The sequence below is a fragment of the Macadamia integrifolia genome, unplaced genomic scaffold, assembly GCF_013358625.1.
Source record: "Macadamia integrifolia cultivar HAES 741 unplaced genomic scaffold, SCU_Mint_v3 scaffold_15A, whole genome shotgun sequence".
NCBI lineage: Eukaryota > Viridiplantae > Streptophyta > Magnoliopsida > Proteales > Proteaceae > Macadamia > Macadamia integrifolia.
This window is the reverse complement of record NW_024870627.1, coordinates 187854-214333: the sequence shown is the minus strand read 5'-3', so window position 1 is coordinate 214333 and position 26480 is coordinate 187854. Positions and strand designations below refer to the sequence as shown.

Below are 26480 nucleotides of genomic sequence, written 5' to 3'. Positions count from 1 at the left end.
AGAATAAAAAATCACAAAGGGTGAAGAACCCAAATTTTCTTGCAAGGGTTTTTGGTGTTTTTGTTCATGAGGTAGGGTATAGGACAGCCACTAGATTCATAGGAATCACCTTATTAGTACTACCCTATGGTAGGTTCATAGTTGCCAAGGCATCGCGTAGGCGTTTAGACGGTTTGCCTGGGGCCTAGGCGACAGTCGCCTTACTGCACTGCATACCGCCTTGTGTTTTAGCACTTATTTATGCCAAATATCATTTAAGTAAATGCTTTTTATATTTGTTATTTCATTTACTTAAATGCTTTTTATATTTGTTATTTCATTTACTTAAATGCTTTTCATATTTTTTATTTCATTTACTTAAGATATTATTCATAAATAAGCAAATACCCCCTATTTGAATCCAATAAAAATAGTTTAAAAATCAAATTCCAAAAGGATAAAAAGTCAACCCCCCAGTCTAAGAAGAAAAACTGGATTTTGGTTATAGGGGCGATTTTCAACTTTTAAATGCTAGAGTTTTTCTCAATTATGAAAATATTATAAATTCTATCATGTTAAAACATTGCTAAAAACCAAAAGTCCGGTAAAATAATTTTTTGTTTTGATATCCATAAAATTATTTTCATTCAAACGATTTTAACAGCATTCGCGCACTTAAAAATAAGTTTGACCGGAGCATAACTTTATCATTACAACTTAGATTTAAGTAATTTTAGACTTGTTGGAAAGCTGATTTTATATTATAACTGATACAAAAAGTCTCATGTAAAAATAATATCATTTGACCAGTCAAACTTGTTATAGAACCAGAGCATTTCTCTAAATTTTGATTTTTTATAACTTAATATGACTTAATGTTAATTTTTTATGATTTAATATGGCTAAATGTTGATTTTTAATGACTTGATGTTGCTTAATCTCGATTTTTTATGATACAAGGTATATATAGTTTATTAAATAATGTTAGAAAATAGGAAAAATAAAAAATAACAATTGGTCGCCTTGTTCGTCTCAAGGCATGCGCCTAAGCTCTTAGACAACACTCCACCGCCTTGGTTCGCCTTAACGCCGTGACAACTATGGGTAGGTTAATGGGACAAAGGTAGGATAAGATGGTGGCTAACAAAGGTAATTGAAGGGAAGGTGAAGGTCTGTGATTCTTGAAGGAGAAGGGGCTGAAAACTGAAAACCTAGATCAGAAATTAGCCTTTGATTCCATGTTAACAGGAAGAATAGTGATGCAGATTCTTCACCAAACTAGGTTTGTTTTATTAGGAATAAGCCTAGGGTTGGGTTCCATACATGTTGGGCCTTTGATTCCTTGTGGTTTGAGTATAATAGGCCACTTTTATGGGCTTTAAGGTTGCATACGGGATTACTAGTTTGTTTCATTTTTCATTAGTTTCCTTTAAAGTTGGGTTTAATTTAAGTTATATTTGTTTTCTTAGGAGTCAAGTTATTAGTTGAGTCAAGTCTTTAGTAGTTAGTTTCCTTTTTCAGCTAGTTTCTAATTTCAGTTCTTAGTATGTATTGTATTAGGAGACTAATAAAGTTTTCCTTTTGAGGAACCTTTTATTTTGTAATTTACTCCCCCATCATTATAAATAAAGAAGAAGAGCTCCTAAAGCTGGGACGATTTTATGAACTAAAATATGCTGCTTATCTGTGAGAATCTGCTGTGTGTCTGATCACATTGAAGGGTTGGATTTTGATACGACGACTCCTTGCAGTGGGAAGCCCAGGAGGATCCTTTCTTCAAGTGTTCTTCTTCTTCTTCAAGGATTTTCAAGGTCTCTATTGCTGATCATCAAACCAGGTATTCAAATCCCAGCTCTGCCCAGAATTCCAGTAAGTTTCACAATCGGTTCCCTGCTCCTGTAGCACTTACAGCCATCGGTTTTGGCTGAAATTCTGGTCGAACTTTCCATCCTACCAAAGTGAAACTCGACCCTGGTTTGGGCTGTTTCTGACCAGCCATTCTCGAGATATTAAAAATCTCTTGATTTTTGTCCTGTAATGATTTTACAGAACAGGAACCAGAACCGATAGAGCAAATCTGTTCTCTTCTGTTTCTGTGGATGTTTATTTATGATTATGATCTGTTAGGACCCTATTCCTATATCTGAGTTAGCCCTGCCATCTGGTTTGTAGTCTGACCTCATAGACTCCTGCTTCGGGGTTCGGAACTTTGATTTACAGAGAATTGTTTTCTTCCTTAATTCTGATATGTGGAATTGCTGTCCTACCTTGGGCATTATTGGTTGTTCTTCTGATTTAAAAAATACTGCAGTTGAAGGCTTGGTTAGTTTACCTATCCTCGTCTACATTAAATGGGAGAATGCTTGTGCGTCTTTAACTGATCACACAAGTCCCCTATTTATAATGTAAAATCATAATAGAATCATATAGGAATCATGATAGAGTCATGATAGGAGTCATGGTAGGAGTACAAAACAGAATATAAAGTATTTACAAGTATACCCCCCATCCAGCCGCCCCACTCTAATTAGGGTCGGTGGAGGGGGAGGGAAGCCCCAATGTGCCCCTGCAGCACACTAATTCTTATTCTAATCATAGTTTTTAAGGCAGTAAGGCGACGGAGGCGTTTGAGGGTCTTTTGAAGGGCCTTAGTGATAAGGCGGGCATAAAGCTTCGCCTCATCAACTAAAGCGTTCCTGTGTAATTTTTTTATAAAGCTAATCTATTTGGCCCAAATCCTAATTGAATCCTATTACTCATATGTTAAATAAATATTAAATGTTCATATTAACATATTAATATGAATACATATTAATCAATAAATGTTCATAAATGTTCCTATTACCAATGTAAGATATTCATCAAGAAAACCAATCAATAAAGTGAATAAACTAAGTTCATCTTCATCAATCATTAATCATCAATCATATTAACATATAATATAAATACATAATTATGAAACAAAATTATAAATATAAAGAAAAGAAGACATAAAAAATACAAGTATTTATTATACTTACCTCTATAATGCTAAAATGAGTGCCTAAGCCCTAAGGTCATCCACTATATTTCTACTCCTGTTAAAGAAGAATAAAGCTCACCGTTGCTGGAGCAAGCTCACTACTGCCGGAGCAAAATGGTCGCCTGGATTAGTGGTTCTTCCTTGTTCCTTGATTCCTTCTCAAAGTCCTTTCTTAAAGCCCTTGACAAAATCCAAACCCTGTTTGTGAATCGTGTTATTGTTTTGTTTGTTTTGGTTATTTTTGGCGGAGTAAAGCTGATCCCATACATCTCAAGTGCTAACAAAACCATACACCTACCAATAAAAAATCGATATTTGGAATCTTCATCAAGTAATTTTAAAATGTGTTTAAGACAAAAAAAAACCCCCATAAGGCGCCACTTCACATAAGGCGGTGCACTGCCTTACCATCTCTAGACCGCATCAGTGCCAAGGCGCTGGTAAGGCGACGCCTTAGCAGCTCCTTAAAAACTATGATTCTAATAGGTTGTTTCCTCAGAAGTAGTAGAACTAGCTTGTAGGGCTGATTTTTCAACAGTGGGAGGATGAAGCGTAGAGTTACGAAAACACTCCTCCTTATGAACTAGGGCAAAGGAGTGTTCCAGAGTAGGGAAGGGAGATCTACTCATTACCTGGACACGAATCTGATCATACACAGCTTTCAAACTAGCCAATAAATTATACACCCTGATTATGTCCATATGCTTTGTATAGGGAGCAATGTCCTCAACACTTGAAGGGTGATAGTCTGCAAAGTGATCAAGCTTATACCATAGAGTGCGAAGTTCAACATAGCATTTGGACATAGATAGATCTTGCTTAGTAGTGTTACAAACCTCTTTGCGAAGATCAAATACCTGAGCAGCATTGCCTATCTGTCTAAAGGTTTCCTTGGCAGCAACCCAAATCTCAGTAGCATTTTCTAACAACAAGAACCCTTTAGAAGTAGACTGATGAATAGAATTAATCAGGAAAGACATTACCAGAGAGACATTATAATTCATTTGTCCTGGGCAGTACCTTTTGCAGAGGGGTTTTTTTTATTTGCCTGTGATATGTGTAGTGAGCATCTGCCAGCAATGGTAAGATATGTAGATCTGGACCACATAAGGTAATTAGTTCCCTTCAATTTCACAGAGCTAGTGCCAAAGGGCATGTATTCATTGCGACCTTGCCCATCAGATGCTAAGGTTACAATAGTTACTTCATACATGATGGCACCAAGGAAAAATTGACAATGAGCAGGGGAAATACCAAAACTTCAAAATCAGCCATCAGAATGAGCCCAAGCTTGGCTTGAATTGCCCTGTAGGGATTGAGGCACTCCTCCAAATATTGTCTGATTCTGATGAAGAACTAGTGAGACATGAAAAATTAGGGTTTTGGGAGAAAACCCTAAATTTTCAAGAAGATGAGGATCACACACAACCTTGGCAGATGGGGCCACAAGGCTAGTCAATCTCCTCTATGGGGGTGAGGAAGGTCTCTTCCAAACATCACCTGATTCTGAGGGAGGGAACCCAAAAATTGATGGGATTAGGGTTTTAGAGAAAACCCTTAAATCGCAGATGGGTATGGTCTTCAATCTTGTAAGCAATGATGGATACTTCTTCAATGTGCAGTGCTTGATCTTTAAGAGGAGGCTTAATCTTAACAGAAGAAAGAATCAAACCCTACAAAAGGATCGAGAATCACAAGGCAGAGAAAAGTACTCCAATTGCCCACTCCCAAAGTTTTAGAATTTAAAACATTGAGGTAATATGTAGGACAACAACTAGATTCATATGAATCACCTCATTATTGCTGTCCTATGGGAAATTGGGGAGACAAAGGAACAGAAGAAGGTGGATGCTCGCGATTTGGGAAGAAGAGAAAGGGAAAGCTTCCCTTAAAAAGCTTAAATTAGAAAAGTGGCTCTAACACTATGTTAATTGCCAAATTAGGGTGGAATGCTTGAGTAATCTAACTGATCACATTATAATAAGCAAAAAAGAGTCATAGAAGAACTACAAGTCATACCCCAATTATAACTAACCCCCATCCAGCCGCCCCACTCTAAATAGGGTCGGTGGAAGGGGGAAAATACCCTTGTGCTCATGCGGCACACTTAAAATATATATTCTAACAATTTGAATAGGCAGATTCATCCTCTTTTGACCACCTCTTCATAACCCTCGCATTAAAAAATTTAAAGTGCTTGGAACCAAACTTCTTCTCTAGAGTAGACAAATTAATAGGGCTACTGTTAGACAATCTAGGTAGAAAAAAATCAACTTCTAAAGAGATCATTAAATCCATCTGTGCAAAATTAACCAAGACCCTACCAAGTTTGCAGCAAATTCTATTCACACCTTTATGGCTATTACTCCAGGTAAGTAGGTCGCCTTTCCATTTCAATTCCATCAACTCCCATCTCCACATCATAAATACAAGTATTAAAATCATCAACAACTTCTTGCCGAATAAGGTTCCCCCCCCTCCAATTTTTCTCATTGGTTTCGAACATCATTAACGTCTCCAAGAATGACCAAAGGCTCGTACAATTTTTTTTAGATGAATAAAGAAATTCATTGCCAAACAGGTTAAGAATATACAAGGGGAGAGGAGGGGGGAAGGGCAAGACACAAAGGCACAAGCCCATTAAAGGAAGGACCTTACAACGGCGAAGGACCAGCCTAAAAGGAACAAAATGATACATCAAAGGGGTGAGGGGATAATAATAGTAGATGGGAGACCCCAAGACAAAACAATGAGCCTGTTCCTTGGGGTGTCATGGACCGTGCGATGACAGAGGCAGCCATGTTTGAAGCTAACATCAAAGTAGATGGTTTTCCAAATCCTATCAAAGGATCTAGAGTTGGAAGTCCATCTACAGAGATTGTACTCCATTTAAATATGGTTTATCGTAACACTGAAGGCGAGCTTTCCAACAATACAGCAAATAGTGGGTCCTCTAAAGGTCATGTTAAGCCAGATCCATTCTCTTCTTGGAGGAAAAACCCTTTTAAAAGTAGGTGAGCAACCCTTTTAGAAGTAGGTGAGCAGGAACTAAGGACTTTTTTCCAGATAGAGGAGGAAAAATGGGAAGAGAAAAAAAGATGGTCAACATCTTCAATGCCATTCCAGCAAAGACAGCAAAAATGGGGAGCTTGAATGTGCCAATAGATGAGAAAGCTTTGGGTAAGGAGCCAGTTAGAGAGAGCTCTCTAGGCAGTAAAGCTGTGGCGGCAGATGTGGCCTTTAAATTGGATGATATTTCACGAAGGGGAAAGAGGATCCTTAGTACGAAAGAAGTCCCAAACAGAGGCAGAAGAGAACAGTCCTTGAGAGGACGGGTCCATATAATTTTGTCCTGCCTTCCTTTATGACCATGAGGAATAGGAGGGAGGGAGGACCAAAGGTCAACCAGAGGAGGAGGGGAAGCAGGAGGAGACCAAGCTCCTAGGGAGATGATGGAGGACACTTTGATGGATCTATCAAGCCAGAGGAGTAAATGACTCTAGGGGAAACTTGAGCAAGGAGGCTACCAGAGTGATGCCAGGGGTCCAACCAGAGGGATATCAAGGAGCTGTCTCCGATGGAGTAGGAAATCGCAGTTAAGGTCTAAGGCCTGAGGTAGAGGATATTACGCCAGATCCAAGAGGAATCAAAAGGAAGGGAGGTTGACCAGAGGGAATAATTTCTGAGAAGGTAAGAGAAGACCCAAGTGACCTAAATACTGCCATACTTGGAAGCAATCTTTTAAATGAGCTTAAGAATACCCACAATATTTACATCTATGATTCTTCTTATACCTAGGCCTCCTTCAGATTTAGGCCTGCAGACTTTGTCCCAACTAATAGGTGGAGGAATTTGGCGGAGTCAGTACCTTTCCAAAGGAAGGAGAGGAGAAGAGACTCAGAAGATTTGATGGTGGATTCAGGGAGAATGAAAACACTGGACTAGCACAAGTACATTGACTAGAGAATAGATTTGACAAAGACCAATCGGCCCGTATAGGAGAGAAGTTTCCCTTTCTAGAGTTGGAGCCTTTTCCTCATAAGGTCCAACTTAGGAGTACAATGATGGACCAAGAGCCTATGGAGAGGAAGACCAAGGTACTTAACTGGGAGGAAGCGAAGGGAGAATCCAGTGATCTTAAGAGGTGGGCAATAGAGGGGTCAGGGACGCCAGAGAGAAAGAGCCTGGATTTGAGAAGATTAATGCGGAACCCCGAAAGAGGCAAAAAGATGAAGGGAGGACATAGTGGGGGAGGACCCTATTCAGTAGGAAGCTGTTGATGATATGGAGGGTAGGCAAGACTATTAGACAAGTTAGCAGTCAATGCCACCAAATTTTTCTCCACAAGTCTTTCCTACCCTCCATATTATTAACAACATAAATCGCAACACAGTAGAACAGCATAGGTGTACCAATGACATTAATTTTTAAATGAACCCTTTGTGATTTTTTTTTTTGAAGTTCTTCCACCATATGAAATTTGGATCCCATTCCACCCAGATTCGGATTGAATGACCCTACTCACCATTATGAAAATAAGACCAGCCCTTCTTTAAAGATTGGAATACTTTCTGGGAATTCTCCACTTTAACCGTAGTATCAAGAAGCATTGCCATCTTTACATTAGACTTAGCAAACATTCTACTAATTCCTTTGATTTTTGTTGGGGCATTCAAACCTCTCACATTCCAACAGATGCAATCCATTAAGAAGAGGATTTATTATGTACACCATTGACCCTATTAGAATCATTCCAACAACCAGCCTCCATCAATTGTTTTTTCTTTTGTTTTTGGTAAATGTTTGCTACCATTTCACCTAAAAGCTCAAACTGTTAGGGGAGGTTAGTGTCAATGTATACATGGACACTCCCCCGCACATGCAAGCGAAGATCCCATGGTCCTTGCATGTGTAGCTCAAGAAGCATTTCCTTCGCGCCCCAGTGAGAAGAAATATTGGGAAAACTCTTCAGATGCACTTCTCAGGAGTTAAACACTTGATCTCCCTACTCTGATACTATGTTTGCTACCATTTCACCCAAAAGCTCGAACTGTTAGGGAAGGGCAGCGTCAATGTATACATCAATAGTAAACCATCAATTGCTTTTTCATATTAGGGGTCAACTCTACAAGTTGAGAATGAGAGCTTCAGATACCTTCATTTTTTCCCACACCGGAACCCTTATCCACGGCCATGGTCCGACCCACATTCTGAACCATTTTCTTGATCCTAACCAAATTGGATTTCTGACCAACAGATATAAAAGAAGATGTCAAAGATGAGATACCTTCATTTGGGTTTCCTCCAATAGTCTTTGTCGTAACCGAACTTGATGAGTCTCCGAAATGCCCCTTTTTGTTACAACATGGTTCTTAGTCACATCTGTCCTAGCTGGACTTTCTACTGGTTGAGCATGATGTGAAAAAAATTACAGCCAAATGATCAGCTTCATTTATCGTATCTCCAGCAGAAATATGAGCTGCTCCCTTGATTTTCTCCCTTGGCCAAGCACCCTCCTTTAAAATAGGAAATCTGGCACTATAATCCTTGGCACATTCTCCATTCATAGATAAAGATGCTGAGTTGCTATTCGTCAAGGATTCCTTAACAGATGCCTCCTTCATAGATTCCTTTAATATCTCTCCCCCTTTAAATAAAGAAACCGTGCCGAATTGCTGATTTGAAGATGGTATAGAACGATCAAGCTTATGGGAAGTATCTACTGCCACCTCAGTATCAATTTTCTATTTGTCTCTCACATATCTTTTTCATATTTTTCCATATCATCTACATGACTACATCCCTTGTTGTATGAATCTCCTAGTCCTCCCCCTCTAGCACTATGTATGAAACCCTTTATGAATTTATGAACATCTTACCATCATTGGAAAATGTGAAAGCTAAAATAAAAATTCTTAAATCCATGAGTAACTTATTGTATGGTTCATTAGTTTTGTGCAAAGGGTTTGGTTTGTAGCAGTAGTATTTCCCCTTTCTGTTTCCATGTGTTGATTTACGATATGATGATTCTACCTTATCTGCTATTAGTCTCATCTGTTTTTCTATTTTCTTGTAGTGCTTAGTAACTTGTTTTTGATTGATGTATTTACTCAGGGTCTTGTTAAACTTGCTGATTTTGGGGTTGCTACAAAACTCACTGAGGCAGATGTTAATACATATTCTGTTGTTGGAACACCATATTGGATGGCCCCTGAGGTAGTCACTAGAGTGTTCTGTTTTTTTGGCCAAGTTCCATTATGTTGATAAATAAAAAATTTTGTTTATATAAATATGTTTTAATTTAAAAATTTATGAATACCAACAGCTGCTTGTTTCTTGTGAAAATTGATTAATCAATGCACACAGACAAATGGCAATTAATTGGAGTAGAGATCTGTGTATATTTCCTTTTGGGTAATTGGTTATACTGGGGATTCTCTTTAACAAAGGAACTAGTCTGAATTTTCACAAGTTAAAAGAATTTTGGCTCTCGCTTTGTCATTTAATATTTCTCTCTTGGGTTTCAAGATCAGCAGGCAGGAAGTGAATGTGCTTGCCAAATATACTGTGTGTGTGAAGGGGGGTGTTAGGTTTGCGTGCGATGGAATACATGATATTTCTGTTTGTTTTGGAATATGGTGTTTTGACATTCTTGGTCTTCCTTTGTTTCTGTATTTCTCTCTTTTCATAATATCTTCATTATTCATTAAAGACAAAAGGGGGGCTTTTATCCGGACTGCTAGGAAGGGCTTCCATTGTGGTCCTAATGCCATTCTGCCATGTGAACAGATGATGTGGAAATCTGGCTGTTGGATGGAGTGGCTATGGTCTAGATTAGCCACGTGTCAAATTTTATTCTCAAATTCAATTAGACACCTCTTGTGTATTGGGATGCATCCCCATGTATATCCGTGCATGCTTACGGACTTACTGCTAAACAAGGGTGCAACTCTAAAAGACCACTATATCAATTTTTTTTTTTTTGCAAAGTGAAGTTCTAAATATGTTTTGTTTTAGATGAATAAATAAATTCATTACCAAGGAGAAAAGAATATAAAAGGGGAGGAGAGGAGAGAGGGAGATGGCTAATACCCACAAAAGATCCAACAAAGGATGGCCTCAATAACTATAAAATCAACTCTATGATACATCAAAGGTGGTGGGGGAGATAATACTAATAGAGATAGGATTTATAGGAAGACCCTCAGACACAATAGTGAGCCTGTTCTTTGTGGTGTCTTGAACCTTGTGGTGCTGGATGCAACTAAGTTTGGAGCTGACAATGAAATAGATGGCTTTCCATATCTTACTAAAGGAGTGAGAATTGGAAGTCCATCTATGAGATTGCACTCCATCCAAATATGATTGATAGTAGCACAAATGGTAAGCTTCCCAGCAATATCACAAGTAGAAGATCCACCAAAGGTCATGCTGACCCAAATCCATTCCTTACTCGTGAGAGGACTTGTCTGTAGGAAGGCCAATAGGAGGCAAAGACTCTCTTCTAGATAGTGGAGGAGAAGGGCCAGGAGAAAAAGATATGATCAGCATCTTTAGTGCCATTGTAGCAAAGACTAAAGGAATTGGGGACCTTGATGTGCCGATGATAAGGAAAGACTGTGTAGGAAGGCAGTTAGTAAGACTCACCAAGCTGTGAAGCTATGGCGAGGGATGTGGCCTTTGAACCAAATATGTTTATTTACTTTAAAACAGGCTTCGCACCAAGTTTTAGATCATAATATGGTTGTTTGACCATCAAAACAGCCATTTGAAAAAAACAATACATCAGCTCGCCAAAAAAACCGAAACAAGATCTCAAACCTTGCTTAAAAGTGAACTGATTTATTTGGTGCAGGTGATTGAAATGTCAGGAGTTTGTGCTGCTTCAGATATATGGAGTGTTGGCTGCACTGTAATTGAGCTTCTCACCTGTGTTCCTCCTTACTTTGATATCCAGCCTATGCCAGCTCTCTTCCGGATTGTTCAGGTTTCACACTGGTCTACATTTATACTCATTACTGTGCTCTCTTTGTTATATTTAGTATCCAGTGTGTAGTCTTTAGGCATGATTGCTGAGATGGATCTTTTGTTCTGTCTCAATCTTTTTGGGTTTTCATTGTTGTTTGGACCACTTCTGATATTATTGTTGTGAAAGATATTTTTTCCATTGCTACTAAATTTGGAAGACATATGTTTCAATCGGGGTATAAGATTTATAAAACTTGACAGCATGATATATTGTTTTGACCTCTTAATTGAATTAGTTTATTTCTTCATGATTTTCAGGATGAGCATCCTCCTATACCTGAGCATCTATCCTCTGGCATCACAGATTTCCTATGCCAGTGTTTTAAAAAGGTAAGGTAGAAGAAAATTCACTTCAAAGCTTGTGTTTTCTGATCCTTAGGATTTGGTTTCATTCTTGTTATAAACCGCTTATCCCAGAAGCTTGAGCTGTTGGGTAAGGGCCACAACAATGTATATCAACACATATGGCTCTGCATGTGACTCCATCATGTGTCACAAAGGGGGCACAATGCATAGGGCCACAACAACACATAACACAAACCCCTCGCATTTACCAAGGATTGATCACCCGACCTCCTGAGTCTGATACCATGTTACAACTGCTTATCCCAAAAGCTTGGGTTGTTTAGTCAGGACCACAACAATGTATATCAACGCAGAACAACAATTCTATTGTCATTGGAACTTTTTTTTTTCCCCTTTTTTTACTAATCTCTTATTCATGTGTAAATAATCGGTACAGTCCAGCATAGACAAGCTTCTCTTGGTTTTTCACCTAGTTCTACAACATGGAAGGATGATGTGGCAATATTAACCATTGGATAAATAGGAAAAGGCATGGGTTGGCCATGTGCCAAATTTAGGGCTAAATTCAATCATATAATCCCAATGTACTAGCATGGATCCCTGTGAATAAGCTCAGTGTACCCTCTTCGTATTCCTCGATTTTTAAGACTTCATTGGCACTTGGTCGATTTTGTTCAGGCTGAAACTTGGCATGTGATAAAGGGACTTTAGGGTCTACCTATCCATTTTGGGCTCCATCTAACATGCCATGTATCGGAGATTGTGTGCTAACCAAATAAGCCTCTGTAGGTGGGTTGATCAAGAATCATTCACCCTCCCATAGAAGAAAAAAGCTTTCATGTTTATCTCTCTCTCTCTCTCTCTCTTTGAATCAATTTAGTATTGAAGGGCCCAAAGATCTATTTCCTTTAAGGTAATTCTGATATAAATATCATCCATTATTTTTAGAAACAATAGTAGGGAGCTTGGATTCTACATGCCTGTGGTAGGAACCTTTACACCAATTTTAAATGCCATAAACAGCCATGTGGCAGATTAGATGAGACCCAAATTTTGTAGACAGATAAACCCCTAGATTCCCTACTCACTTGTCAACATAGTTGTCACGGTGCCAAGGCGAACCAATGCGGTGGAGGGCTGTCTAAGAGCTTAGGCGAGAAGGCGCTTGCCTTAAGGCGAACAAATGTTATTTTTTATTTTTCCTATTTTCTAACATTATTTAGTAAGCTATATATACCTTGTGTCATAAAAATCAACATTAAGCCACATTAAGTCATTAAAAATCAACATTTAGCCACATCAAATCATAAAAAAATCAACATTAAGTCGCATTAAGTTATAAAAATTCAACATCTAGAGAAATGCTCTTGTTCTATAATAAGTTTGATTGGTCAAATGATTTTAATTTTACATGAGACTTTTGTATTAGGTATAACATAAAACCAGCTTCCAACAAGTCTAAGATTATTTAAATCTGAGTTGTAATGACAAATTTGTGCTCCGGTCAAACTTATTTTAAAGTGCGCGAATGCTGTTAAATCGCCTGAATGAAAATAAACTTATTTTGGGCATTTCAACCTAAAATTGACCATGAATGTTATAAGAAAATTTGGGCATTTTGACTTATTTTAAAGTGCCAACAGTTTCTCTTCAGAATTACATTGAACGGGTTGATCCTCCCCTCCCGTTTGTTTTAGCAACTTATCCAAAGGTCTCCTTGCCAAGGGCTCCTCGGCGACGACAGAGGAACTAACCTGATAGTGAGCATTCTAGAATAGGATTTATGATTTACCAAAGAATAAGTTTTAAATCCATTGGAATTTGTTCTTGATCTTTTTTTTTTTTTTATATAAAGAGAGCAGGGCTATGAGAGAGTGCATAGAAGTTGTTGAAGCACTGTAAGCATGCATGTACATGAATGGGATACATGCCAACACATGGAATGGTGTTTGATTGAATTAGGCTCTGAATTTGACACCTAGATAATCTTGATCATTACCCCTCTATCCAATGGTCTGCCTTGCAATATCAGCTGTCCATGTGGCTGGGCATGTAGGAAAGTTTCCTGCAACTGGTGTGTAGGAACCTTTTCCCACGGTAGTATTCCTTATTTTAAATGAAGATTGTTGGACATTCATTTGACAATGAAAACAATCTCAGAAGAGAAACTTTTTTTGGGTTGAAAAATTCATAGCAGAAATGGAGTGAGTCTCTCAACGTACTGGTTCAAATTCTACAAATGTATACTCTGTAATTAGTTCTGCTTGTGACACCCAATAAACTAAATAGAAATGGCAGATTTAAACTCTCGAGAAAATTTAGAAGTGTGCTTTGGAGCATGTGGCATTACAATGGGATACTGTCATTAGTATTGAAGAGGCACCAATACCTATTACCAACTGTTTGACGCGATTTTGGGTAAACAGAAGTCTTAGTGTCACTGTCCAATTGCATAGCTTGACAGTTGGATTTGTGTTTCAGGATGCTAGGCAGAGACCAGATGCAAAAACGTTACTTTTGCATCCTTGGATACAGAATTCAAGGCGTGCTTTGTCCTCACTCCGGCAGTCGAATGGAAAGATAAGGTGGAATGCGGCAACTTTTTGTAACAGTTTTCTGTTCGCATGATCATGCATTCATAAGACATGAATTATATCGGACCAACACCTACCTATATCATGTAGATTCATTTTAGATCAATAAGAACCAAACCATTTAAGCTTGTAATCTTTCACATATCATTATTGTTGAATATTAATGTTATTTGGTTTTATTTCTATTGTGGGAATTATGCATTGATAGGTCTTTTATTTCATTATTTTTTTGTTAAAAAATATTGGTTAAGCTCATGATAACAAATTATCTTTATGCGTGATTTTTTTTTTTTTTGGGTGAATAAGAAATTCAATAACAAGGAGAAAAAAGGGGGATGGAATATACAAGACCCTGAAGGGAGTGGAAAACAATAGAAAAAATGATGCTACAACTCCTAATGTGTGGGGGTAGGGGGAGCAAAAGAGAAGAGGGAAAGCCGCAAGACTTAACAATAAGTTTGTTCCTTGGGGATTCCACAACAGGATGACAAGGCAGCAAAGAGAGCTTGGAGAAGACCTCAAAATAGATAGCGTTCCAAATTTTCTCAAAGGATTTGAAGTTGAAAGACCATCTAAAAATATTGCTCTCCATCCAAATGTGATTGATTGTAGCCTCGAAGGTGACCTTGCCAGCAGTATTGCAAATGGAGTTCCCAGCAAACGTCATGTGGATCCAAATCCATTCTCTCGAGAGGGAAAGGGGAGGCTTTTTGCAGGCCAGCATTTCACAAGGACTCACTTTTACATAGAGAAAGAAAAAGGCCACTAAAAAAGAGGTGACATATTCTTCGGAACCATTCCAGTAGAGGCAACGGGCAGGAGCAATAGGGATATGACGGTAGATAGGAAAGGACTGGGTGGGGAGACAAATGGAAAGAGCTCTCCAAATAGTGAAACTGTGGTGCGGGATGTCGAATTTGAACTAAATAATTTTGTGCTAAGGGGAAGAGGGGCCCTGGGACCTAACGAGGTGCCAGTCAGAGGAGGAAAAACGACCAGAGGAGGAGGGAGACCAAATGACTCTATCTTCTCTTCTAGGAGGAGGGAGACGGGGGTGGGGGCATGGAAATGTGGAGAGATCAGAAGCCATTAGAGATGATGGAGGAGATGGGAGTGTCCTTAGCTAGACTAGAGGAGTAAAGGCCCCACTTTTAGATAGAGAACACCATCAGGGTGCCAATTATCAAGCCATAGGGAGGTGGAAAGACCATTTCCTATACTGCGGTAGATGACATTCATGGAAATTAGCCTGGCTTAGAGTATTTTGTGCCATACCCAAGAGGCATCCTGGCTATGGAGAACAGTCCATAAGGAGTCTTTTTGAAGTAAAGAGAAATAGACCCGAGAGACTCATATGCCATTTTGTTTGGAGACAATTTTTCAGATAAGCTTGAGAATACACATAGTGTTGGCATCTTCAGTCCTTCTTAATCCTAGGCCTCCTTCAGCCTTAGGAAGGCAAATGGAGGACCATTTGATGTGGTGGAGGAATTTGGACGAGTCAACCCCTTTCCAAAGGAAGGTGCAGATGAGGGATTCAACAACTGTGATGTTGGATTTTGGAAGCTTAAAGACACTAGACTAGTAGATGTAAGAGGATTAGAGGACAGAACGCATGAGCTCTCAATAATCAATATAGGAAAGGAGCTTAACTTTCCAAAGTTGGAGCCTTTTGCGAATATGATCCAACATGGGGGCATAGTGGTGGGCTGTCAACCTGACAGTAATGAGGGGGAGACCCAAGTATCTAATGAGAAGGCAACCAAGTGAGAAGCCAAGAAGCTAGAAGAGATGAGCTTTAGAATCTTCAATAACACTGGAAAGGAAGAGATGGGATTTGAGAAGATTGATATGGAGACTGGACAAAGATTAAAAAAGATTAAGGGAGGACATAATGGTTGAAATGTAGAGGGGGTCAGCTTTAGATAAGATCATGATGTCGTCAGCAAAGGCAAGGTGGATGAGCTTAAGGGATTTGCATTTGGGAATGGGGGAGATGAGGAGATCTTCCCTATAGGATTGGATGGATTAGAGGACTTTAAGTCTTTTAAGGGCCAAGAAAAAAAGGAGGAAGAGAGTGCAGCCTTGTCTGATGCCCACAGAAGGGGAGAAGTAAGTATCCAAAGATTCATTAACCAGGACGGAGAAGTTAGGGGAGGAAATACAAGATTAGAGCCAATAAACGAAGGAGGGGGGGGGGAGACATGGTAAGCAAAACCTTTGAAATGAAATCCCATCTTAGAGTTAAAAGCCTTATGAATATCAATCTTGAGGAGGGCGGCAGGAGAATGGGATTTTCTATCGAACCCTTGCACAACCTCATTGCAAAGGATTATATTATCAGAGATACTTCGACCAACTATAAAAGCGGATTGGTTGGGAATGGCAAGGGAATCAATGACTACTTGAATCTAATTCACAAGGATCTTGGATATGAATTTATACAAAGATTACGAAGGGAAATGGGCCTGAAGTTAAGCATGGTGGAGGCTCCTTGCTTGTTGTGGATTAGGCAGAGAAAGGTGTGGTTGACACCTTGGATTGGGGTGAGATTGAAGTAGAAGCTCTTGATTGCTTTGGTGATGTCATTTCCTATGATGTCCTAACAAGAAGAGAAGAAACCCATGTTAAAACCATATGAGCTTGGGGCTTTATTGGAGTGAACGAAAATCAAGATCTCAGAGTCAGAGGGGATAGATTGAAGGGAGGTGATGAGGTGTCTAGGGATGAAATTGCTGAACAATGAGGGGAAGGGGATGGGAGTGAGGGAGGGCGGAGGGTGGAAGATATCCTTGAAGTAGGACACAACCTTCACTTTAATGTCCTCTGGATAAAGGAGGAGGGACCCGTATCTTGCCGAGAGTAAGGGAATGGAATTGGAGTTGGTTTTAGCCCTCATGGATTTGTGGAAATAAGAAAAATTGGAATCTCCAAGCTCCAGCCACTTGATACAGACTTTTTCTTGAGGAAACACTCTTCTTGGGCTTGCAAGAAGGAGAGCTCAAGAGAGGCAGTTTTTTCCTCAATGGCAACGGAGGAGTTGAGAATGTCAAATTGAAGGCGGGATTGGATGGATGCAATCTTTTCTTTGCAAGAGTTGACACAGGAGGAGATGTTGCCAAAGGTGGAGCAGTTCCAGTCCTTGCAATTTTGACATTTTTTAGCTTGCAGGCAGAAGTGATAAGAGTGGAAGAGAAGGAATGAGTAGGCTTATCCCAAACAGCTTTAACAATGGGAAGGAATCCATTGTGGAGGGCCCATATATTGAACAAGCACCTCCTTCTTGAGCTGACCTTCTCCCGCTTTATGACCCAATCTCTTCTGACTATCTGTCTGGTGGCCATGGCTTCCGGCCACCCTCCTCCTCCTCCTCCTCTCCCTACCGCTGAGTCCCCCACCTCCCTTCCTCTGTTGAATCCTCATCACCACACTTCTGTGGACATCCTTACCTCTTGCAGCTCCCAATCCTCCTCCCCTAACTCTTCCATCCCTGACCCCAAACCTTGGATCTCCCTCTTCGACCCTTCAGCTTCCTCTTCTAAGGATGGCCTTACTCTCCACTATGTTCCCCCCCACCCTTATAAGCGACAAGAAAATAGGTCACTATCTTGCGGGCTTTCTTGATTCAGAAATTGCCAAATGGAGATTGTACCTCATGGGACATTTTCTGGGCAGTCGTCCTCCTTATCCCATTGTCAAAAGATCTCAAAGCAAGCAGCGGAACTCCCATAAGTCTTACGTCCTGGAAAATGGTTCTTTCTCTTCAACATCTCCTACAAACAAGGCATGCTTAGAGCAGTGGAAGGTGGCCCCTGACATGTTGGAAAGAAACCAAACTTCCTTAGGCAATAGAATCAATTCATGCACCTCCATAAAATTAATTTCTGTTCCCTTCCTCTTTAGATCGCCCTTCCCAACCTTCCCCTACATTTCTGGTGCGATAAGGGGCTGAGCATCATAGGCTCTGCGATTGGCACACCTCTATACTCAGATGCTAGAACCAAAAAGTTGCAATCCCTCTCCTTCCCCCGAATCTATGTCAAAGTTTTAGTAGTCGCCACTCTTTCTTCTTCTATGATTATTATGGACGATGAAGGACATTCCTTTCACCAAAATATTTCTTATGACTGGATCCCTCTACATTGTTTGGTCGGCAAAGTCTTTGGCCATCATTCTAAGGCCTGCTCTTCTAAATTAAAGCCTTCGGCTCCTGATGAATTGATGGATTTGCCACTTGTTGAGTCCCATTTTAGAGCACTAGCTTCTGCCTTTGAGGTGTCGTATTCCTCTGCTATTGAAGGTTCCATCTCACATTCTAATGGATCCAGGTTTCCTCCCCCTCGCAACTCCTCTATTGTCCCTTGACCTCTGAGTCATGGTCGGAGCTGGAAACGATACCGCAAACGCAAAGGGCATTTACCGGCATCTGGTTCTCCTATCAATCGTTTGAAGCTAAAGTTTGACTTAAGGCACAGACCAAGGGTCTGTAGCTTCGATTCTCACAACTCCTTTGTTGTGCTACGATCTCCTAACCCTGTGTCTGACGGCACTTATCTTTCCTTCTCGCCTACTACAACAGGCCTTTCATCCTCTCTCATCCATGAACCTTCTAGTCCCTTCTCTTGCTTTGCAACCTTCTTTAATTCCAAGGTTCGAAATTTCATTTCGTTTCGGTGTTTCAGTGGGTTCAGAAACACCAACACGGCGAGATCTCTGCCGAGTTGGTGTATTATTATTATTTTTTTCGGTTGATTGTTTCGGAGGCCAAATGGCCATATTTTGACCTTAAACTTGGTGGGTAGCTTATTTTAAGGTTAATAAACATGCTTAGAACATAAAAATGCAAAAATACTAGAATATGACACTATTTTAGAGTTGCACCTTTGTTTGGCAGCAACCATCGAACTATTCTAGAGATTTTACCTGCTTCATTTCTAGAACAAGATATAATATGATAGTAAAACAAATAAATAATGCATTTAAACCATGATCAAAACATACATCAACAACATTAATTAACTAATATTTAGAGTACTAGAGTAATATGCTATGCAACTCCCTTATTCACAAGTCCCAACTAAAGTCATCCACTGAGCATATTAGTTACACAACAGCACAACAATAATCATAATGACTATGAGACTATCTATTATCTATTGGAAAGAACTATGACGGCCTGGCTGGATTCCACGCCCAGTACAATGGAGTCGACGTGCATTTTCCTCTAATTGGACCACAAATGTATGCCACGTCATAGTCTGAGAGAAGAATCGAACGTAGTCCTCCACAACTGCTAAAAAGATTGAGTCATCTACTTACTGAAGGTAACCTATCCGAACGTACATATCACCACCATAGTATGAAGAAGAAGAACCCACCATTGAGCTACTATCAACTGATGGTTCCGGCAACACGTACAGATTGGCTGGGTATGAAAATAAACTATCGACAAAGCCACTACCATGTGATTGGGTTTGGGAGCCATGGTTAGTACTACTGCTAGGAATGGATGAACCAGATGTATGCCCCATCCCAGTTAATTAACCAAAAGGGTCATAATACTCTGACTAGGTGCTCTCTCCAGTAAATGATGGGGCACGCCATTGCCCACTCCCTTTACTCTCACTATGAGGATGACTATCCCCTCCATTAAAACTCATTCTGCCAATAGAAGTAGATAAACTATCAATATCTATATAATCTCACTGCCCTTCTCCACTGAATCGGCGACGAGGCCCTCTACTGTAACCTGAACTCCTCCCTCCACCTGATGGACGTGCACCATGATCAGAATCTTGTGTGGCATACTGAAGCTGACTCTCCCCAGTGAATCGCACCTGCTTAGGCTCTGGCTTTGGTTCTGGCTCGGCCTGCTCATACTGCTCTCGAACTCCTTCAAATCTATCACCACCCCTCCCCTATCACCATCATCTCCATCATCATCATCGTCATCACCATCACCATCACCATCACCACCACCATCACCCCCTCCATCACCCCCTCCACCTCCACCACCACCACCACCACCACCACCACCACCATCACCATCACCATCACCATCACCATCACTATGTGTCTGTTTCTGTGGTTGTGTCTGGGTGTGGGTACGACCACCCGATGAAATAGACCAATCATCATCTTCATCTGAATCATCCCTACCAGGTGTAAGCTCGAATGGTCGTAATATAGTTATCAACATCGACTGCCATCTTTTGCACTAAATATGACTCCGTGAGGTCATTGATCGGCCTTTAGTGTCTAACATATAAAAAATCTACAAGCACCCAACATGTATTTATGTACTATTTAAAAAAAAATGGTTTTGGAGAAAGAACTTTACCTTTCCTAAGTTTTAAATGTGTAGATTTTCTTATAGGAGTCTAATGGATGTCAAAATGTGTGATGATGTGGCTAATTAGAGGCTTGTTGGAGTGTTTTTCCTTTAAAATATGCAAATGGAACCGAAACCACCGAGACAGAGTCAAAATCTCAATGAAATTTTGTATTTATAAGGCATGAAATGTATCGTTTCGGCGAGATATCAAAACGATACCGAAATTTCGACCGAAATATGGTTCAAATATTGATTCGTGCCTTATTTTGTTTCGACAAAAAAAAGAAGAGCCAGAAATACCAAAATTTCGGCGAGATTTCGAACCATGTCTAATTCTACCCTCGCTAGAGGGATATCTATTTCTCGTCCTATCTTTCAAATCCTACCCCTCTTTTACCCTTTCATCACTCCAATGTCACCTCCACTTTACCTTCAACCTTTTCTATTGCTAAACCCAGTTCATCCTTGGACCCTAGTTCTTCCCGGCTTAACCCTTCTCCTCCCTTGACCCAATCAACCCATGACCCTCTTTTGACACTTCTAACAGACCCAACCCCACCTTTCTACTCATCCCCTCTTGACTCAACTCCCACTAGACTACCTATACCTTTTAACTAACCCTCCTGTTAACCAAACCCATTTATCATCTAACCCTCCACCCCACCCATCTTCTAACCCGACTTCTTTTCGGGTCTCTACCTCTTCTTTGGATCCTCCTCCTTCACCCACCCCCTTCTCGAACTCCCTGCTTCCTCCGACTGCCTAGTTAGAATATAAAGATTAGAAGAGAACAAGAGAATAAGTGAGGAGAATAGAAGGTTAGGGAAGAAGGTGGAAGGAGAAGAAGAGAGATGGAGGTAAAATGTTGTATTGTGAGAGAATAATCTCTCTAACACATATATTTCTTCACTAATATATTATATGATATAATCTCTCTATCACATACATTGCTTCACTAATATATTATGTGGAATTACATACACCTCCCTAGGGAGGTAAAAAGGAAAAAAGAAGAATAAAAATATAAAGGAACAAGTGACATAACTATTAACTAGTTCGCAAACTACACTTAGTACACAAACTCTAACATGCCCCTCGCAGGTTCTCATCTGTTCCCCCTTCTTCGCTGCTGGTTCCTGCCATTACCTTGCCCTGCCATCCCCTTCCTCTTCGTCTGTCTACCATTTCTGATCATTACCCTCCTCCCCCTGCTTAGCCATCCAGGTGGCAGGGCCATGCCAACACTACTCCAACTTTGATTCCCCTGCCTACTCCTGCTCTTCTCTCTAAGTGTCGGGGCCATGCCACGGCTGCTACAATTAAGTCCTCATCAACCAAGTCTTCTAAGAACCATGCCACAACTGCATCCTCCAAGTCCTCTTGTGCGACAAAACCATGCCACGACTGCCTCAATCAAGTCTTCATCAGCCAAATTCTCTACTAAGGATCGTGCCACGCATGCAATGTCCAAGTCTTCTACTGCTTCCGTGAAATCCAGCCATGCCACGTCTGCTACTGATTGTTTGTCTTCCCCTGCCTTGCTCTTCAAGTGGCAGGCCATGCCACATCTCCTTATTCATGATGTTATCATTAACTTGATTTCAAAGATCAACTACATCTCGTCTGTTGAGAACATCTGAGTATTTTCTCATTATTCCTAGTAGCAATACCAGAAAAAGGAAACCAGCACTAACAATAGAGGACTAAAGAGAGGAAGAAGGGAGAGAAGAGACTGCTGCATGTTAGAGTGACAATTGTTGACAAGTGGAAGTCCCTTCCCAAGTTCCCATTGTATATATACATAACAAAGTACAATCCTGCAAGGACTAGAGGACTCTTCTGTCCTTGAGGTAGTGTAAGACTAAGAAGACAAAGTAACATCAACTATAAGTAGTCTATAACTACTACAAATAACAAAGAAATAAGAGCTATAATCCACTGCCGTATGGTCTTACTATAATACCCCTATGACAAGGTTCGAGGTCTCAATTTTGCCACTGGTTTTGCACTTTTTCCCAGGAAAAAAACTGATATCTAGCGAGATCTCGGCAAGGAAACCATTCCATGATGAGTCCATTAGCAAGAATTACAGGTGAAGACTTACAAACATTGGTCAAAGAAGAAAATAATTTTGACTTAATCAGTCATATGAGTAGATTCACCAGAATCAATTATCCATGGAGTGGCAGATGTGTTAGTATGAATGCTGATGTGCATGTGTGTGCTAGTGGCTGTGGATGAGGAAGTAGTGGTGGACTACTTAAGATTCTGGAGACGTTTAAGTAGTTGATTGTAGTCATCTTGAGACACAATATATGGTGTAGAAGCTCTAGAAGAAGAGTCAAGTGCAGTGTGGAACATATTCTTCTCTTGGGAGAAGCTTTCCTTCAAGTCATCCCAAACCCCTTTTGTAGTGGTGTGGAACACACGTTTCTTGTAATAGCTAGATCTATATTGTTCGACAAGCATATGAGAAGAAATTCCATTGAATTTAGTAGTAGTGATTGGACACATTGTCCAAGGTAGATTTGGGATCAGCCTTCATGCACAATGAGAACTTCACTAATCAAGACCAATAAGACAGCACAAAAGAGAAACCAATAATGTGAGGTAAAATCACCACTGGTCAACAACAAACAGCCATGGTTTAAAGTATCCCACCGTATCGTATCAACATTGGGTATCCGTATGATACAGTGAGAATGTGAGACGCGTATCTTTTTTTCTTTCTAAAAGGGTTGCTGTATCCCAATATATTGACCGATACAGTGCAATAAAATGCGACACTAAGTGATACCATCGATACATCTCTTAAAACCCCATGTTGGTTTTTTCTCTATTGGGAATTATTTTTTTCAGAGTTTTGTAGGTTCGAAATTGAGAATGAACCCACATGGGGTTTTTTGTCAATTTTTTGTACATTGTTTTAATTTTTTATTTTCCAGAAAATTACCATAACTATTTCTACTGGGGTCAATATTATGCCTATATTTGGTCGATGCACAACATCATCGTAGTCGCTCTTATTCCTGAAGACTCTTCCAGCTATGAGTTTGGACCACCCCGATACTCTTCATAGTATTAAACTATTAATGCATGTAAAAAACCTCATCCTTTATAACAATTTCAATTGAATGCACTTATCTTATTATACTTGTGCTCCATTTTAGTGTTTATGCATGATACATGTAATATATTGCTTATTTATACTGCTTTTTGATCCAAAAGTGTATTTCCATGTGTGCCTTGACCATTGGTGGTATCTTTAGCGTATCTTGCATATATGATATATCCGATAGGATACGATACATCTCTCAAAATCATCCCACTGATACATTACACGATTCCGATACTTTAAATTTTGCCAACAGCCCTTAGAAGAGCAACATGGTCCAATAACCCTAAAAGAAGCATCAAATAAATCCCCAAAGTGTCATTTGATACCAACGGTCAGATTAAAAGTAATTTCAGAAATGCATTCTGACAAGAAGAGAAACCTCATTAGACAATATCTGATGCACTGATGAGCCCCGAATAGAGATCGGGTGTACTAGCCTTGAGTTCAACAGATCCCTAAGCATTCATGAGGATCTGATGGTTCGATGCAGAATAAAGACGTATCTTATATCGTCCCAACATAAAAAGCTAGAAATAGGGTCCCGCCAGCCCTTGTGTTGATGGCAATCAGTTTATATAGATGATCAACTCCATGGAAATCCAAAGCAAGTAGTGTTCTTCCAGTTGATAGCATAACAAAAGAAGATTTCTAGCTTTTTTATTGACGTGAACTAGATCTTCATAATTGATAGTTGCAGCAAAGGGTGGCTGCACGGTATGGTTCAAGAGAGAAATCAAAATAGGATCTCTCAAAACAAAGATGGATAAGGTTGCTAGCACTGACTATCTAAGCTCTGATACCATGTAACAATACCAGAAAAAGGCAACCAGCACTAACGGTAGAGAACAAGACAAAGGAAGAAGGGAGAAAAGAGATTGCTGCAGGTTAGAGTGACAATCATTGACAAGCAGCAGTCCCCTCCTCATTGTATAAATAGATAGAAAAGTACAATCCTGCAAGGACTAGAAGACTCCTGTCCTTGCAGCAGTGGAAGACTAAGAAGACAAATTAACATCAACTATAACTACGAGAAATAATGAAGAACTAAAAGCTATAACCCACCGCAGGGTCTTACTACAATACCCCTGGGTACATACATATGCACAACCTAACATTTGTGAACTCATGTGAGCCTCTGTTCTTTCTGACGTGAATCTTATTGTCTTGAACTTCCACCTGGACATAGGGAAAGGTCCAAGATTAGGGAATATGCCTCTACTCTTCCCATAAATCTTTAAATGAACTGCAGGATCATAGATACCTGAAATAATAAATTCAGCTGGTTCCTAATAACATCCGCACTTGGCAGACGAGAAAAAGTCCATGCCATAACTAACATGTTCACTGATTCCCTGTTTGGGACAATGAGATGTCCTTCAATATAATTAGGATGTCACACAATAGACCATTTCCTCTTTAATTAGGTTATCATGGACCATTTCGCAAGGTGGTGGGATTTAGGAGGCAAAATGTTTTATCTATAAATATATTTATAGAAGTGAAATTCATTTTATACAAAGAAAGTAATGTTCTGTACCCGTGTCAAATGTCTTTAAGAGAGTGGAAAAAGGGGTTGGTAGTATGCAATGCTAGGATGAAGTACTACGAAGCAGTGCTTTAGTTCAGGTGAGATAATATTGGCGCCTCTCCTAGTTCATGACAGGTGCTTGAGAGATTTCCTAGATTCATTTATCGATTCATGAATGTTGGCCTTGTTTAAGTTAACAAATAATTTCACTGCATGTTGCATTTGATCTCCTGCTTATTGTTCCGTTGCTAGAATGATATGCCTCTTTGTCTGCTATGCTGTTTTTGTATTTTTTTGAACATATACATTATTCATTTGGCATCATACCTTTCTTTCCCCTGTGAATCATTCTTTCTTAGGAAATTTTTAGTACTTGTTTGATTAAGTTCCTCAGAAAGTTCAAAGAAATTTTAATGCCACTTCCTGGAGATCCTATTCACATAAATATCTGAAGATTTTGATTTCTGCAGAAATTTACGGGAAGATGTATCAACCTCTGTAGAAATTTCAGATGCAGATATTCAAAACAGTGGTGAAAGCCCTACTAGAGAGAAAACAAGAATTCATGCCTCTGAATTTGTACCAGTGAGAATCTTTAACGCTGATCATTTTTCTCAATTAGAAAATTGCTACTTTCTAAAACTATGCACTTTCTTTAATATCTTTATTCTGCTAGCTAAAACAGAATTTGTGAAATCCAATTTTAAGAGAAAAAATCAAGCTGCAAAGTTGAAAATCTATGTAACTTTTAGTGGCTGAATGCTTTCGTACTTCAGGAGGATTCTGCAAATGAGTTTATGGCAACTGACGCTGTTGATAAAGTCAATTCTGTTGAGGACTGTAAATCAAAGGGTGTAGATAATTCAAAGGGTCTTCTTTCAGATAAAGATCCCACCTTAGTCTTTCATGACAAGTTGTCCATGGGGACTAGTTCTGGCAAGCTGCTGTCTACTAAAGAAGAGACTCGTACTAATATGGCCTTCCATGGGCAATCAAATATGGGCTACGACAATAAATTAGTGGTGAATGGAGAAGAGGTATCTCTTGAATCACAAAGGACAAGCATCAGTACAGGTGAACATGATGGAAAAGGGGATCATATGGATGGTGAGAATAATTTACCTAATGTTCGGCCAAAGATGCAAGACATCACTTCCCATAAGGTAAAGTTCCACTATTTCTTCAATTTTCTTCACCTTTACTAGTTGGGCAAGGAAAACTTATTGTTAGCTGGTGCATAAACTATTTCCACTTTCAGGATGCATAGACCTGATAGATTATTGTGTTTTGAGTTCGGGAAAAAAAGATAAAACATGAAATGAGCTGATGTTTCATCAAGACCCCTGTTTGAGACTTGGATCATGAGTTGTTACACGAATACACATTCATGAGTACTAGTCTACCTCCGCTTCTTACCACTGGTGATGCAGTTCCTAGGAGATTTGCTAAATAGTAATGCATCAAGTCTAATCCTTTCTGTAGCTCCTTTAAAAGACATACACTTTGTTGGATGGGGACCCAGGGGTGGTACCTCTTTGGCTGCATGATGTCTGATCCTCAGTCTTCCAAGC

General features: G+C 39.7%; 1 protein-coding gene across 4 annotated transcripts in view; it reads left to right on the top strand.

Annotated features, from left to right (window-relative positions):
• Positions 1-26480, top strand: part of LOC122070965 (MAP3K epsilon protein kinase 1-like) — a 61105-nt gene that overhangs the window by 9218 nt on the left and 25407 nt on the right. For all 4 annotated transcript variants that reach the window (XM_042635220.1, XM_042635222.1, XM_042635219.1 and 1 more), the window contains 6 exons: positions 9116-9217; positions 10857-10988; positions 11288-11359; positions 13817-13920; positions 25380-25494; positions 25686-26072. In XM_042635220.1, coding sequence (XP_042491154.1) covers positions 9116-9217; positions 10857-10988; positions 11288-11359; positions 13817-13920; positions 25380-25494; positions 25686-26072 — 912 coding nt within the window. The remainder of the gene's footprint in view (positions 1-9115; positions 9218-10856; positions 10989-11287; positions 11360-13816; positions 13921-25379; positions 25495-25685; positions 26073-26480) is intronic.